The sequence below is a fragment of the Gorilla gorilla genome, chromosome 9 (genome assembly GCF_029281585.2).
Source record: "Gorilla gorilla gorilla isolate KB3781 chromosome 9, NHGRI_mGorGor1-v2.1_pri, whole genome shotgun sequence".
Taxonomy (NCBI): Eukaryota; Metazoa; Chordata; class Mammalia; order Primates; family Hominidae; genus Gorilla; species Gorilla gorilla.
The window spans coordinates 65782155-65797846 of record NC_073233.2 but is presented as its reverse complement, the minus strand read 5'-3'; the positions used below and the strand labels follow the sequence as shown (position 1 = coordinate 65797846).

Below are 15692 nucleotides of genomic sequence, written 5' to 3'. Positions count from 1 at the left end.
TTTTTCTTTTTGGTAATTTTTTAGTAGAAATGGGGTTTCGCCATGTAGGCCAGGCTGGTCTCGAACTCCTAGCCTCAAGCAATCCATCCACCTCGGCCTCCCAAAGTGCTGGGATTACTGGCATAAGCCACCACACCCAGCCAGGAAAAGGGCACTTTTATTTTTAAGGGCCTTCATGTGAATTAGCCAACTGACTTCAACATGCTCCCCAGCACTCCAGTGTAGGAAGGGAACTGTTTGCCATCACTCCTGTTAATAATGAATATTATAATTTTCTTTCAAATATTTGATGATTATGTAGGCAAAAAGTATCTTATGACTACTTTTTTTTGTAATTTTTCCTGCCTACTATGTTAAATTTTTTCATATATTTAGCCATTTCTATTTCTTTGTAAATTCAGCACTCTTATATTTTGCCAGTTTTTCTATTGAAGTGTTTAACTTTTCTGATTGAATTGTAGAAACATTAAGGCTCTCTCCTCTCATTGTTTAACAAATATTTATTGAGTACCTAGTGTAAACCGAGAGCTGTTCTAGGCCCTACAGATGCAGCAGTGAACAAGGCAGACTCGAGGAAGAGCATTAGGACAAATACCTAATGCATGCGGGGCTTAAAACCTATATGATGGGTTGATAGGTATGGCAAAGCACCATGGCACAGGTATACCTATGTAACAAACCTGCACATTCTGCATATGTATCCCAGAACTTAAAGTAAAACAAAAATAAAATAAACTCACCTGTATTTATATATACCAGGAAAAAATAAACAAAAAATAATTTGAAAAAAAACAAAAAAAAAGCCCTGCCCTCTTATAGCTTATATCCTAATAGGCAGCAACAGAGAGAGTCATATTATAAATAAATAGAGAAGGGTGCTGTGACAGAAACTATTTGGAGTAGCGACAGAGAAAGGGAACTTCTGGAGGTCAGAAAAGGTCTTGGTGATGGGGTATTTACACTGAGACCTGCATGAAAAGAAGACACAAGCGCACCTTCTCGAGTGAGTAGTATTTCAGGCAGAAGGAACAGTAAATGCAAAGGCTCTGAGGCCAGAATATGCTGGGGTCTCAAGAAACAGATAGACCAGTAGGAGATCAAAACCAGAGGGAGTTTGGGGGTAGATCACAGATAATCATATAGGCCGCAGTAAAAATATCGGGTTTGAGTCTAAGTGCAATGGGAAGCCAATGGAAGGTTTTTAATAGGGAACTTACAGAATCTGATGTAGGTTTTAAACAATTTCTCTTGATTCTATGAGAAAAATGGATTATAGAGAGGCAAGAGTAAAAGCAGGAAGACATTTAGGGGGCTATTGTGGGAGTGTCCAGAGATGAGGGACACCAGGAGAGGTAGTGCTAGTGTTCTACTTACACACACACACACACACACACACACACACGAATTGCTCTGCCTGGCCCTTTGTGGTTGGTTTAATCGGACATTGTGGCAACCACCACCGTTGAGATGGCGGATGGGCCGTGGAGATGGTGGATCCACCTGGGTTCCTGAGATACTCTGATAAGCAAACCTGTAAGAGATATGTACCTGGAGCAAGAAATAAATCTGTGCTGTTTTAAAGCACTGAGATTTTTATGTTATTTAACAGTGCAGCATAACCAAGGATAACCTAGCTAAAATACCTGAATAGTGGGAAATGAAAAGAAACGAGTGAATTTAAGATGGTGTGAAGTAAATCTAACAGGACATGCTTTCCATGTATGTCATAAATACCTTTTTAGTATTTGATTTGCCTTTTTTATTTTTATGTGATGTTTTGACATATGAAATTTTTAACATTTTTACAGACACATAAACTTTAGTATTATATTTGCTTTTTTTATTTTTATGCGATGCTTTGACATATGGAATTTTTAACATTTTATGTAGACACATACATATGCCTTTATGCTAACTTTCTGTATTTTTAGGTTTAAAAAAGTACATTTCCACATTTTCTTTATCCATTCATCTTGTTGATGGGCACTTCCACAAAAATATTTTTTTAATGTTAAGTAAATTTCCCACTCTGAGTGATGACAAAGTGACAAAGATTCACTTATATTTTCTTTATAACACAATAGATCTGACATTTGTTTTGATATAAGCTGTGAGATACAGTTCAGACTTCTCAAATACGTAACCAGCCATTTCATTATCAATGACTCCATAAATATTTCTTTCTCCGCTAATGCAAAATACCACCTTTATTATATACTAGCTCCTCGTGGATACTTGGATTTGTTTCTCAGCTTTGCCATTTGTCCTACTGATGTATCTACCAATTCTTACATCTGAAAAAGATTGCTTTAATTATTAAAGCTTTATAGTAAGCTTTTATATCAGGTAGGTTAATTGCTCTCTTCCTACTATTCTTTTTTTTTTTTTTTAGTTTTTCTTGGCTGTTTTCACCTGTTTACCCCTACTATTCTACTATAAATATTGAAATATTTTTTCTATTAATATATTATTTTTCTAACAAATCCTTACACAAAGATTATGAAAGTGACACCCTTTTCATAATATCTAGTGATACTCATTTTGACAGTTTGGTATACATTCTTCTAGATATTCCAGTGCCTATACAAACATACAAAACCATGAATACTTCAGAGTTAGTGTCAAAAATTTTTTTCAATTTAAATGGTAGAAAGCCAAATAAAATTGACTTAAAAATTAAAAAATGAAATTTGTTGATGTAACCAAAAACACTTTATCTGGATGGCTCCAGGCAAGACTTGCTTCAGAAATTCAAATATCCTCAGGCTGCAGTCTTGGACATTGGGGTTTTCCAAAAGTCCAAACTTCATTAGACCTCAGTCTTCCTTTCTTCCTCTCTTAACTTCTCTCTGGGCTATTTTCACTCATTCAGTGGCATCAGAAGCCCCAGATATAAACACTCAAAATTCTATCAGGAAAAAAGAGCATCTTTAAGTATCCCAGTTAACAGATCAGTACACCCACCTGCAGCTGCTATGAGTATTGGCTGCTAAGAGCTCACAGCTCTCCTTCTCTGGAGAATTGCCATTAGCTAAGGGATCCACTTTTCCCAGAATGCCTGGGAAGTCACACCACTTGGAGGCAGCCCACAGTCAATGGATGGTTGGTGTGGGCTGCAAAAAGCCAAATCCCTTGTCTGGAGGCAGAACTAGGCCCATGGCATAATTCACATTCCAGAGTTACTCTAAGAATCAGGCCAAAGCTAGACTCCAGCTGAAACTACATCCTACATCTTTGCTTAGCTATTTCCTGTTTCATTCACTCCCTTACAGGTTTCTCCTTCAAGCACTCCCTCAGTGAGGCACTTGCCCAAAATTCTGTCCCGGGTCTTTTTTTAAGGAAGCTAACCTAAGATGCATCTCTTCCCAAAAGTCCAAACAGAAGTTCTGGCGTGAGGCCGGGCACGGTGGCTCATGCCTGTAATCCCAGCACTTCTGGAGGCCGAGGCGGGCAGATCACTTAAGGTCAGGAGTTCAAGACCAGCCTGGCCAACATGGTGAAACTCCGTCTCTACTAAAAATACAAAAATAAGCCGGGCATGGTGGCACATGCCTGTAGTCCTAGCTACTAGGGAGGCAGAGGTGAGAGAATCGCTTGAACCCGGGAAGTGGAGTTGCAGTGAGCCAAGATCATGCCATTGCACTCCAGCCTGGGGGACAGAGCAAGACTCTGGCGAAATGCTTAACAATAACAATAACACTATTAAAGATAACAATAGTAATGATTATGTTATACATCAAAGCACTCTAGATCCCCCAATGTGTCAAAAGGAAGGAAGGTAATATCTACTGTATAGTCACCCCGTTCTACAAGTTCCCCAGGGGATGTTGAATGGAATATTCTTATTACTGGCATATTCCTTCACCCTGTCCCAATTACCACTCTACCTTCTATACCATTCCGGGAAGTATTAGAATACACTACATATACTCTTACCACACAGTTATTTCAATAGATATTTAATTATAGGAAATAATAAATATTGTCCAAAAATGTATTGGAAGGTAGAATTTCTTGTGCTAACTGCCAGGAGTCCTGATCTGTGGCTGCCACCCTTCTTTGTAATATATTCTTGTATCAACTGGCATCTGGCATCTGCAATTATGAAAACCACCCTAGTTAGCCTGAATGCTTGCTAATTTTCAAAGGGTTTTCATCCCAGCCATGTTACTTAGAAGCAAATGGAGCACATGGCCTCTTTGAGATTTCTTCTGCTGGAAAAGCTCTGATCCTACAATAATAAGCCGATGAAAGCTTATAGGACACAGAGAGGTTCTACTGAATCAGGAACCAAGTTATTAGTAGGAAGAAAGACAGGTTCTCCAGGAACCCACAATCCAGCAGAGGAGATGAGACTATTCACTAAAGAATAACTATGAACACTGTAAGACAAGTGGAGTTCAGTGCCAAATTATGTGGTTCTAACAAAGAGATCATGGGTTCCAGAGATGAGGGAAGAGACAAGAGCTGGAGTGGTTAGAGAAAGATGACCATGGAAACCCTGGAAATAGATCTTTAAGGAAGGTGAGCTGACAAGCTCCTCAGTATAGACATGAATGAAGTATGTTTAGACCATCCCAGACTCATACCCTCCTGAGCCAATAATCACTCTTCCTTGAAATTCTGAGCAGACAATGCAGCCAGGTTTCAGCCCCTGATATGGGACTTGACATCAGGACTAAGGATGAGTGCGTTGTAAAGAGAACTTTACCAGGAGTCCTAAGATCTGAGTTCCAGTCCTGATAGTACCCCTGAGTAACTTTGGGAATGGGGAGCCAGTGGCAAAGAAAAACCAAGTTCATTCCCAGCAGAGTCTGCAGTTGAGCTTTGAGACAAACAAGGCTTACGAGTTTTCATGAGCTCCCATAAGATTTGTTTTTATTCTCTCAGAAGTGTGCAGAAGCTGAGATAATGAGCCTCTGCTGAAGTGTGGTCTCCCTGACCAGGCCGGCTATTCTCTGGAGTCCCAGGGGCTGTCCCAGGTCCTGATTCATGATTCAAGGAAAACCACTGAGATCACTGCATCCCTCCCATAAAACTATCCCCAAAGGCAATTTAAATATCCCACTGGTTTGCTTAGTAAGAAGAAAACCTAAGGTCAGTCAGCTACATACATCTATTTGAGCAATCTTAGCTGCTTTCTACAAAATGCTTAAACAACCTTAGCTTAGCTTGACTACAAGGCCAAGATAAATCCAACTGAATTATTCCACCAGGTAATTAAGACTTAATTATTACCTTGGCTCTGAAGTAAGGTCCATACAAACTAGAGAAGGTGTAACTGGGCAGAGAATCTTGCCTTTGTCATCAGAAGTTGTCATCTGATAGGACCATGACCAGACTGGGATTTCAGCTCTTATGTGAAATATACAAGTAAGACTGGATCAGCTTTTTTTTGGGGGGGTGGGTAAGGGGGGCATCTACAGCTTTAATCTCTTTGGGCTTTTGTGTCACTAAGTAGATTTTAGAAAATATAAATAGTTTCATGTGGGAGGCGTGGTACTAGACTGCAGAGCTTAGACAAGATATTTTCCTGTAAATGACTCTACTTTCTGTAATTATGCTGGAGTAGAATTAATCATATGTACTAGGACTTTGGCTTTGGAATAAGACAGACCTGGATTAGACTCCGGGCTTTTTCATTGACTAGTCATGTGACCTTGGACAAGGTACTTAACTATTCAGAGTCCTATTCTCCTCCAGGACAAAATAATACCTTTTTTGTAGGATCATTGTATGAATTATATGAACTAATGTGTCTACAATGCATAGTATTGTGATCAGCACAGAGAAGATGTTCGATAAATGGTTGCCAGGATTAGGAAAAGCAGCACAGCATGTTGATTCAACACTCCAACTCTGGGGTCAGAGAACCAGGGTTAGAATTTAAACATATTGTCTTTCTAGCTGTGAAACCTCAAGCAAAACATTTAATGTCTCTAAACCTTCATTTCCTCATCTGTAAAATAAAATATTTCTCTCTCATTATGTTATTGTCAAGTTGAAAGGAAATAAAAGCCTTTAAAGTGCTTAGCATCTACCTGACTTGGAGCAAGAGCTCAGTAAATGTTAACAACAATATTTCAAGACACTGATTTCAGTAAGGTGAGAAACATTAACTTTGTTGAGCTCCTTCACTCTCCCCAAGGGACTCAATCTTTGGAGGAAAATGAAGAAGAGTATGGAGAACGTCCCAAGTTAAAGTAAGTACAAGGGTTAGGGACCATCTCTTCTGTAAAGGGTTCCTCCTGAATTAGAGGAGTCTTTTTCCCTATCCCCTCCAGAGGTCGCATATTCTTTTATGTCACATATTATAATTTAAATATATCACAAGTAATAATATCAACCTATAAATGTTCCTAGGCTTTCTTAAAAGGGTCACTGGCCATAAACCGTTGCTTTCCCTTTTGTAAACTGTCCTGGGTTCAGGGAGTTGGTTGTTTCTCTCTACTCTGGGCCTCACCCAAGCTGATGGTACCCCAATCTCCTTCTTAAACAAGATCACACAAAACTGGGTGTCACCAGTCTGCTCCTAAAATTTTTCCCTCTGGGAAATATTTTGGAAATTGCCTGTCTGAAAAATAAGCAAATTCTACCATATTAGATAAAAATCCGTTCTATTTCAAGAATCGTTACTATATTCTCATTTTATTATTGAAAAAATTGAGGTTCCAATTGGTTGGGCAGTTTTCCAAGGGTATATCAAGAGGGATATGATCCACCTAAGTCTTTCTCAAGTTATAAAGAAAGAAAAAGAAGAAAAAACATGGACCACAAAGAACTCCAACATCAATCTTTATACTCGACGCCCACAGAAGTTGAGTATTTGCCTAATGGTTTCAGAGAGGCGCTTTGATTTTAAAGGTTTGGGGCTTGGATCTGCATAAAGGGTCTTTCTCATCCCCTAAAAAGAGAACATGATAAGATGGAAAGAATACAGGATTTGGAATTAGAATGTCCTAGGTTCAAATGTCTGTTCTGTTCCTTCCTAGGTGTATAACAAGTTGGACAACCTTCTTAACTTCTCTGAACTCTGCTTTGTTCATCCATAAAATAGTCATAGCTATACCCAACTTGGAGGGCTTCAGGAAGGACTAGAGCTAATGTATGAAACAGGCCTTGCATGCGTGTGCCACAAACTCAGTGTGATTGCATCTGCACCCCAACAATCTGCCACCTAATCTCTGGTCAGCAGCCTTGAACAATTGTGTCTCTAATCAGAGAGACCCCCAGGAATTAGCCATGAGATAGATGTAATATGAACTACAACAATTTCAGAATTAGATACTGAGAAAGGTGTTGAAATTAACCAAGTTATCTCATGATTTGAAGGTAAAAAAGCTCTGATTAACTGCAGGGAGATTTCTTTGTTTCCATAGATTATAAAGATATAGGAAAATGGAGGGAGACAACAAAACAAATTTATAGCTGAAAGCAGAGGATTTGCCATCAACTAACTCTTCTGCTTCTACTTTCATTTGGAGGTAATTTTAGACAAATTAATCTCCCAAAGATTTAAATTCCTCATTGGTAAAAATAAGGTCATCATATCTGCTTAAAGGGCTGCTTTCAGAATTAAATAATATATGCAAAGCACTCACAGTCTCTAGTAGAATTGATAAGTAAAATATGTTATAAGCATACCAAGCAAGACCATAACAAAATCAGAAAAAAAAACAAAATTTACCACAATTACATAAACAAATCACAAAAATACGGTGTATGCTAAAAAATGAGATTTATGTCACAATATCATGTACACAAATTTTAAAACACTCTACAGCCACTGTATTTTAATATACATATATTTCTAAATAAATATGAAAAGAATAAACATAGAAGGATATGTATTTTGAATACACTAGAGTGAACACTTAAGAGGAACAGGGGAAGGAGTAAGAATGAGGCAGGACTAATAAAAATAATAAAATAAAATAAAATGAAGAAGAGCCTTGCCCTGACCAATGATGATGGTTTATCAGGAACTGAGGAGTAAAGGCCATTCAATTTTCTACCTAAGACCCCAAAATATTATGTTTAAGTAACTATAAATCACTTGAAATAGTGCCTGCATTGCTTTATATACTCAGTATTTAGTAGCTAAAGAGCCTAAATACCTAGACATATAAATCATGGATTGTGAGAAACAAAAGATTTAGTGGTCATATAACCTAGCTCTGCCATTTCGTAGAATAGAAAGCGAAGTCCATGTTGAAGGGAAAATAAACATTTGAAGTTTACTCAGCTAGCGAGTGCCTGTCATAGAGGTGACAACCACAGAGCTTGAACCATACCATGAAGGCCTTCCAAAGAAGCTGACTCGTCCCCAGACCCTGCTGCTGGAGCAAGGTGGATGGAATAGCCCTGGGACATGTTTGACGGGAGCTGTCAATGTCTCTCTCCCACTAGGACCCTGATTAGAGCTGAAGTAAGCTCCAGACTCAAGAACAGCTACCATGAGCCCTTTCATGAAAGTGTGTGCTGCTTGTCTCTCTCTACCCATGTAGTGAATAAAGTAGTCACAATGATTCTAGAGATGGGGCCTCATCACAAGTTCAAAACCTCTTCCTGGCAGGTCCCAGTGGAATTAGACCTTAGGTGAAAAGGAAGTAAAAAAAGGGATCCCACGGAAGCCAGAGGACCTGCCTGTTATCCCCAAGTCTGCAAACAGCTAATTATTTGACTTTTGGACAAGTCACTAACCTCTCTGTCGGTTGTCTCAATGCCAAAATAATGACAATATCAATCATGTCAACTTTACAGGGGTGTGGAGGTAATCACAGACATTTATGGATATAAAATGTATGAAAGAAGATAGAAAGAGGTATTACGATGAGTTTTTACTACTATGGATTTTATCAAAAATAGCAATCCCCGTGTTGCCACAGCAAAGAAAATTCCTAGTTGTGCTACATGGAAAAGAGTTTCTTAACAATCTAATTTCTATATTCATGGCTTCATCAAACATAGTTCTAGATTCAAGGATTCTGAATTGGCAGATTCCAACCTAAGGAAATTGGAGGTGTAAGATTAAGGAGGCCAGGCAAATGGTTCAAGGGGAGCAGTGTAGGATAATGGAATCTGGAGACTTGGGTGTGGATCCTGGCTCCTCTACAATGTGGGTCAACGGATGGTTTCATTTCTCTAATCTCCATTTCTCAAACACAAACAAACTAATGTCACCTGTCCAGTAGGATTGTTGCCAGGTTTCTGGCAGGTCCTGGGAGAGTAGAGATAACTTTGGGAAAAAAAAGAGATCGGAACCTAGGCTTCCATGCAAACTCTCCCAAGGAAGGCTTTAGGCATTTTAATGAGTATCCTGGATGGACTTGGAACATGGTATTACGCAGTATTACGAGGTGACTCAAATCTGTACCATATGGCAACAGGAAATCTTAGGAAATGCAAAATTTCCATGACTCAAATATAAAGCAAACTAAACATAATTATTTTAACCAATTTGGTAGATCAAAAGAAAGGAGCATTTATTTGACTTGATGTTTGAAAGATTCTCCCATAAGCAGAAGTTTAATGACATTTCCTTTTCTGTGTATTCGATCACAATATTTAGTCTTTTTGTGTATGGCATGTACGTAGTCATAATAGAGAAACACAAATTACTGATAGTAGAATCAACCCGTAGTCAAAATATAGAGAAGACTTAAATTAGCAAGCATTCCCATATGAATGGGATAAAAGACTGATTTTTTTGTTAAGGGGGTGGAAGGGAGGAGAGAGAAAAGAACAAGGGAATAATTTCTTCATCTTACTTAGTGAGGGTCAAATTTACTCAGTCAAAAAACAAGAATATATATATATATATATATATATAGTATTGAAATAAAGATACAAATATATTTCACAAAGATAGCAATATTATCAAAGTTCATGTGGGTTAAATGGATTATGTTTCAGTACAGAAAATCAATAGCTACCAACTAAAATTGATGATAATAGCAACAACAAAAGTAGCCAACATTATTTAGCTTTATGTGCTGGGTACTGATCTACACCTCTTACAGGTATTAACTTATTAATACTTAAAAGGCTACAAATTGAGTTCAGTGTATACTGCTCGGGTGATGGATACACCAAAAATCTCACAAATCACCACTAAAGAACTCATTCATGAACCAAATATCAACTGTTCCCCAAAAACCTATGAAAATAAAAAATAAAAACTTATATTCAAATTCAAAAAAAGATAATAAATCTATTTTCTCTTCCTTAAAAAAATTAAAAGACCCCTATGACATAAGCATATTTTTCTATGTTACAGATAGGTGAATACGTTATTTTATGAATGTATGAACTTTGATTTTGGACAAGGTATGAACTCTACCCAACTTTGATTTTATGAAAAGTTGAGGCACAAAGGGGTTAGTTAACTTACCCAAGGTCATAAAAAGGTAGCAAGTCCACGAGTTTGAACATATTATTTATAATCATGATGTATAAGTAACTAAAAAATATAAAATGCAATATGTTGAAGATGATGGCCCCGGAGCTGGGGTGGTGATGATTAAAGTAGAAAGAAAGACTTTTTGTTATCAGCTAATACTATTCGACTAGGCAATTTTTTTACTGCCCATTGAATAATTATATAATAAGATGGAAAATATATCAATGTGTACTATAAGGGAATGTTGGGCAGGAAGAGCAGATTCATCAGTTCCAACTTGTGAAAGGCTTTCATAAGAAGAAGTGATTAAAATTGCTGTATCTAGAAGGGGTAAAACTAAGGCCAGTGTGTGAAAGGTACAGAAGGAGAAACCCTAGGTCCAAAAAGAGAATCAACAGGTGGAACTGTTTGCAGATGGAGGCTCATACGGCAACTGAGTGACCGTGTGGTGGGTATATGGTAAGTGAGACTCCAGCCCCAGATGGGATTGGAAAAGATACTGTCTAGGTCTCTTCCAAACCTGAGAATCGTATGCCTCTTATCTTTACAGAAATTTCCAAATGTAAACTAGAATTAATTTGAATCAGAAATACCAGCTTAAGGCTCAGTTCCATAAAATGCAAGAGATGCCCAAGGAAAATCAGCCAGTTTCAGAATTTCTTAAAAACAAACTCTACAAATAGACCTAGAATTAAAACCAAAACTTCCACCATAGAGGGAAAGATTCTGTCCTTCAATTCTGAGATTCTTTTTATTTCATTCTCATCCTCAGACCAACAGTCCACATTGTCTCCATGGTCAAGAATAATCTCACCACAGTAACTGAATTCATTCTCATGGGCTTTATGGACCACCCCAAATTGGAGATTCCCCTCTTTCTGGTATTTCTGAGTTTCTACCTAGTCACCCTTCTTGGGAATGTGGGGATGATTATGTTAATCCAAGTAGATGTCAAACTCTACACCCCAATGTACTTCTTCCTGAGCCACCTCTCCCTGCTGGATGCCTGTTACACCTCAGTCATCACCCCTCAGATCCTAGCCACATTGGCCACAGGCAAAACGGTCATCTCCTACGGCCACTGTGCTGCCCAGTTCTTTTTATTCACCATCTGTGCAGGCACAGAGTGCTTCCTGCTGGCAGTGATGGCCTATGATCGCTATGTTGCCATTCGCAACCCACTGCTCTATACCGTGGCCATGAATCCCAGGCTCTGCTGGAGCCTGGTGGTAGGAGCCTATGTCTGTGGGGTGTCAGGAGCCATCCTGCGTACCACGTGCACCTTCACCCTCTCCTTCTGTAAGGACAATCAAATAAACTTCTTCTTCTGTGACCTCCCACCCCTGCTGAAGCTTGCCTGCAGTGACACAGCAAACATCGAGATTGTCATCATCTTCTTTGGCAATTTTGTGATTTTGGCCAATGCCTCAGTCATCCTGATTTCCTATCTGCTCATCATCAAGACCATTTTGAAAGTGAAGTCTTCAGGTGGCAGAGCCAAGACTTTCTCCACATGTGCCTCTCACATCACTGCTGTGGCCCTTTTCTTTGGAGCCCTTATCTTCATGTATCTGCAAAGTGGCTCAGGCAAATCCCTGGAGGAAGACAAAGTCGTGTCTGTCTTCTACACAGTGGTCATCCCCATGCTGAACCCTCTGATCTACAGCTTAAGAAACAAAGATGTAAAAGATGCCTTCAGAAAGGTCACTAGGAGACTCCAGGTGTCCCTGAGCATGTAAATCTAAGTAAGAGGAATTCTTGTTTTGGTCCACTTTCTTCCCATATGAATATATCCTAATAGGCACCATTACTATATGCAACCTATACCCACAAACAGAGAAGATAGAAGATAGGTACCACCAGGCACACAGGAAAAACTACAATTGTGGTGAAATTAGTTTCCAGCAATTCCATGTTCTTTCTTCTTATCCGCTTCTTCCACTTTCAATCCATTCCTTAGCACTGGGCAGTCTCTTAATATTCTCTAATGTCACAACTTATAGAATCTCAGATCCCAGGAGTCTTGAGTTTATTTCATTCCAACCCAATACTCTCTGAACTCATGCCTGGGCTTGCCATCCTTTCCCTCTTGTTTTTGCTCCCATCAATCCCACTTTTATCTCTGTGCCAAAGATTATATCTGGGGACCTCTGTGAATTGCACAAATTGGCCTTTTTGTCTTTTAATATGAAGGACTGATCACCTCACTAAGCAGGGAGTACTGTATAAGGAAAAACTCAGTCTCCAACTGGCCAAGGGAAGGAAGTTTGAGAAATGAACTTCTCTCTTCAGAAGAGACTTGTATCACCCCCTTAGAGTGTCTTCCTTCTTGCTCAGGCCAGAACAATAGAACTTGAAATTTTCCTTATCACTTGATACCTTACTGGTTTTGTTGTTCCTTTTTTTAATGTTACTTTGGTATCTTCAAGATGAAATGAACCATCCTACCTTTGGGAATGTCTCCTCAAGCTCTCTCATTTCTGAAGGCCATGGTACATTGCTTCTCCTCCTCACCCTATTGTGTGTCTCAGGAACAGTTCTCTCCTACCAAGCAACCCATTTCCAGGAAGAGCAAATCAGAGAGCACCAACAGATAAATTGAAAGACAACTGAACCCCATATTACTTTCTCTAATGAAGATCTGGTGAGAGGGGAAGTAATCATGACTCCTGTACCAGACTGTAAAACCCTTGAGAACAGAATGTTTTCTTCACTGTTGAGTCCAAAGCCTTTCGAAAGAATTTGTATGGTACATGCTTGTTCCTATTTGAGCCTTCTGGCAACTCTATGGCAAATGGGAAAAACATAGTTTAATGTAAAATTCCCATTTTGCAATTAAGGAAGTACTTCCTCATGAGTCAAAGAGTACTCGGAGTATACAGCAGTAGACAAGGGATGGAGTCAGGCTTGAATCAGAATCCTGATTCCACCACTGATTTATTATGAGACTTTGGGTAAATGATTTAATTTTGCAGACCTAAAACAAGTATAACAATTCCCAATTCAAGAGGATATTGTAAAAATTAAATAAAATGATGAATAAGAAATAGCCAAGCACTAATCAGATGTTCAATATAGATTGCTTTCTTATTTTCTCTTCCATTTCCCTCACTTTCTGATGTCAACCCTGGACCCTTGCTAGAATTTAATGGCCATTGACAAAAGCAAAATAGATCACCAACCAATGATGGTAAAAGTCAATGAAAGCAATGAACTGAGGAAGATGTATAACTCAATCCTTTGCACCAAGGAATAAAACAAACGAGTACTTACCTGGAAAGGTGGAGTGCATGTATCTATATCCCACATAGTCAAGAATAATAAAAGGATGTATTTGTAAGTGAATATGTTATTTTATGAATATATGAACTCCTCTACCCAGCTTTGATTTTATGAAAAGTTGATCCTCATTGCCTCTCCATATGGAAACAACAATTTTATTAAAATAATTCACCAAATATCTTGTAGTTCACTGATTCAGAAATAAGCACCTGACCCATGTCGAGCTAATAAAAATTTTCCATCAACATTGTGAAGCTGAACATGTAAAAGAGATTCAGAATAGAAAACCAGGTTGACCAAGGTGAAGAATATCCAAATAGCTACTAAATGTATGAAGAGCTGCTTATTCTCATTAGGAAATGAGAATAATAAGCATCATTCTCATAAGAATTTTATCAGGAAATGCACTTAAAACCATAACAAGTTCACTAAGTTAGCAAGAATTTAAAACTATGATACCACTATGTTGACAAGGATATGAAAAATGAGTAGTATAAATGGGTTTAACAACTTTATAAAACAATTTGGCAATCCTTTAGAAATAAAAAATATATAACCAGTGACCCAGCTATTCCAGTGGCCTAGCTATACACACTGGAGAAACTCTTGCCCATGCACACTAGGATATGGGTACAGAATGTTCATGAAGCATTGTTGTAATAGCACAAAACTCAAAACACTTTCCTTCGGTTTTTCTTTCTTCTGGCCTGGGGAATGAATGTGATGGCTGGAGCCCTGGCAGCTATTGTGGACCATAAACTGACCTTAAAGATGAAAGCAATGCATAGAAAACAGCAGAGCAGGGAAAAAGAGAAGCCTAAGTCCCTGATGACATTTTTAATCCACCCCATGGGCCCTGGGCTGCCTATCCTCGGGCTTCTTTTATGTGAGAAGGAAACATTCATCTTATTAAAGAAAGTAATTAGAAACAATATAATTTTTAAAATAGGCTAAACAAAGTCACAATATAGGGATATATACACATATGACAAAGCTTTAAATCACACAAGTAAATGGTTATAACCACAGCCAAGATACAGGAGCAAGGGGAGTTGTGAAAGGGGAGAACTTCATAGGAACTTCTGGAGAGAGGAAGTATTCTATTTATCTTTGTCTGATAGCAATTGCCTGAGTATTTGTTTTTAAAGATTTTTATTAAACTGTATTCATTTTAAGGTACTTCTTTGTATATGTATTATATTTCATTTAAAAATACAAACAGATATGCAGACCCTCATTGCACCCCTAAACTAGCATGGAAGCCTGAGTCATGGGTTCGACGCCCATGTCAGACAGTGGCACACACCCCTCTTTCCTTGGCAACAACATAGTGGGATTCAAGGGAAGTTAGGAGACTCCTCCTCAGTTACGGCTTTTCCCTGCTCTGTTGTTTTGACTGATTTTCCACCATTAAAGCAGCCTTCCTTTTCTTTATTTTTAATTGACAAAAACCGTACGCACCTGTGGTGTACAACATCATGCTTTGATATATGTATGCACTGTAGAACTACTAAATCCAGCTAATTATTAATAACATGCATATACCAGATGAGTGCTTGGCTACATCTTATTCATTGTTTTTATTTAATTTGTACAATATCCTCTTGAATTAGGAATTGCTTTATTTGCTTTAGATCTGAGAAATTAAATTATTTACCCAAAGTCTCACAATAAATAACATTTTTGTTATTGCAAGTAAATTAGCTTGATTTAGCAGTTCTACAGTGCATACATATATCAATACATATGTTATTGTTAATTACGATAAACATTTTTGTGGTGAGAATATTTAAAACTACTCTCTTAGCTATTTTCAAGTTTCAATTCTCAAAGCAGCTTTTCCTTATGTCAAAGTTAAATATCCTGTACAACTGAACGCTTATCCCAGGGAATATTTAGAAGGCAGGTGATTAAACTGAAGAATGCCTGGTGCTTAAGGCTCCGCACAGAATAGTATGGACAGGTAAGCCATGTGGACAGGCAAGCCTATGAGGAGTTCAGCCAGGCT

General features: G+C 38.3%; 2 protein-coding genes across 2 annotated transcripts in view; one reads left to right on the top strand and one right to left on the bottom strand.

Moving 5' to 3' along the window:
* OR9Q1 (olfactory receptor family 9 subfamily Q member 1) overlaps positions 1-15692 on the bottom strand; it is a 151926-nt gene that overhangs the window by 49734 nt on the left and 86500 nt on the right. The window lies entirely within an intron of this gene.
* LOC101147404 (olfactory receptor 9I1) lies at positions 5117-13899 on the top strand. Its single transcript, XM_055356162.2, has 3 exons — positions 5117-5373; positions 6002-6203; positions 11175-13899. The coding sequence occupies exons 2-3, from the start codon at positions 6067-6069 to the stop codon at positions 12139-12141; spliced, it is 1104 nt and encodes a 367-aa protein (XP_055212137.2). The 5' UTR covers positions 5117-5373; positions 6002-6066; the 3' UTR covers positions 12142-13899.

Bases quoted from the DNA above. Each gene is read 5' to 3' on its own strand.
- LOC101147404 (XM_055356162.2), top strand. From the start codon at position 6,067: ATGTTAACAACAATATTTCAAGACACTGATTTCAGTAAGGTGAGAAAC. The intron at 6,204-11,174 runs GTAAGTACAAGG...TCTCATCCTCAG, and splicing joins GGAGAACGTCCCAAGTTAAA to ACCAACAGTCCACATTGTCT.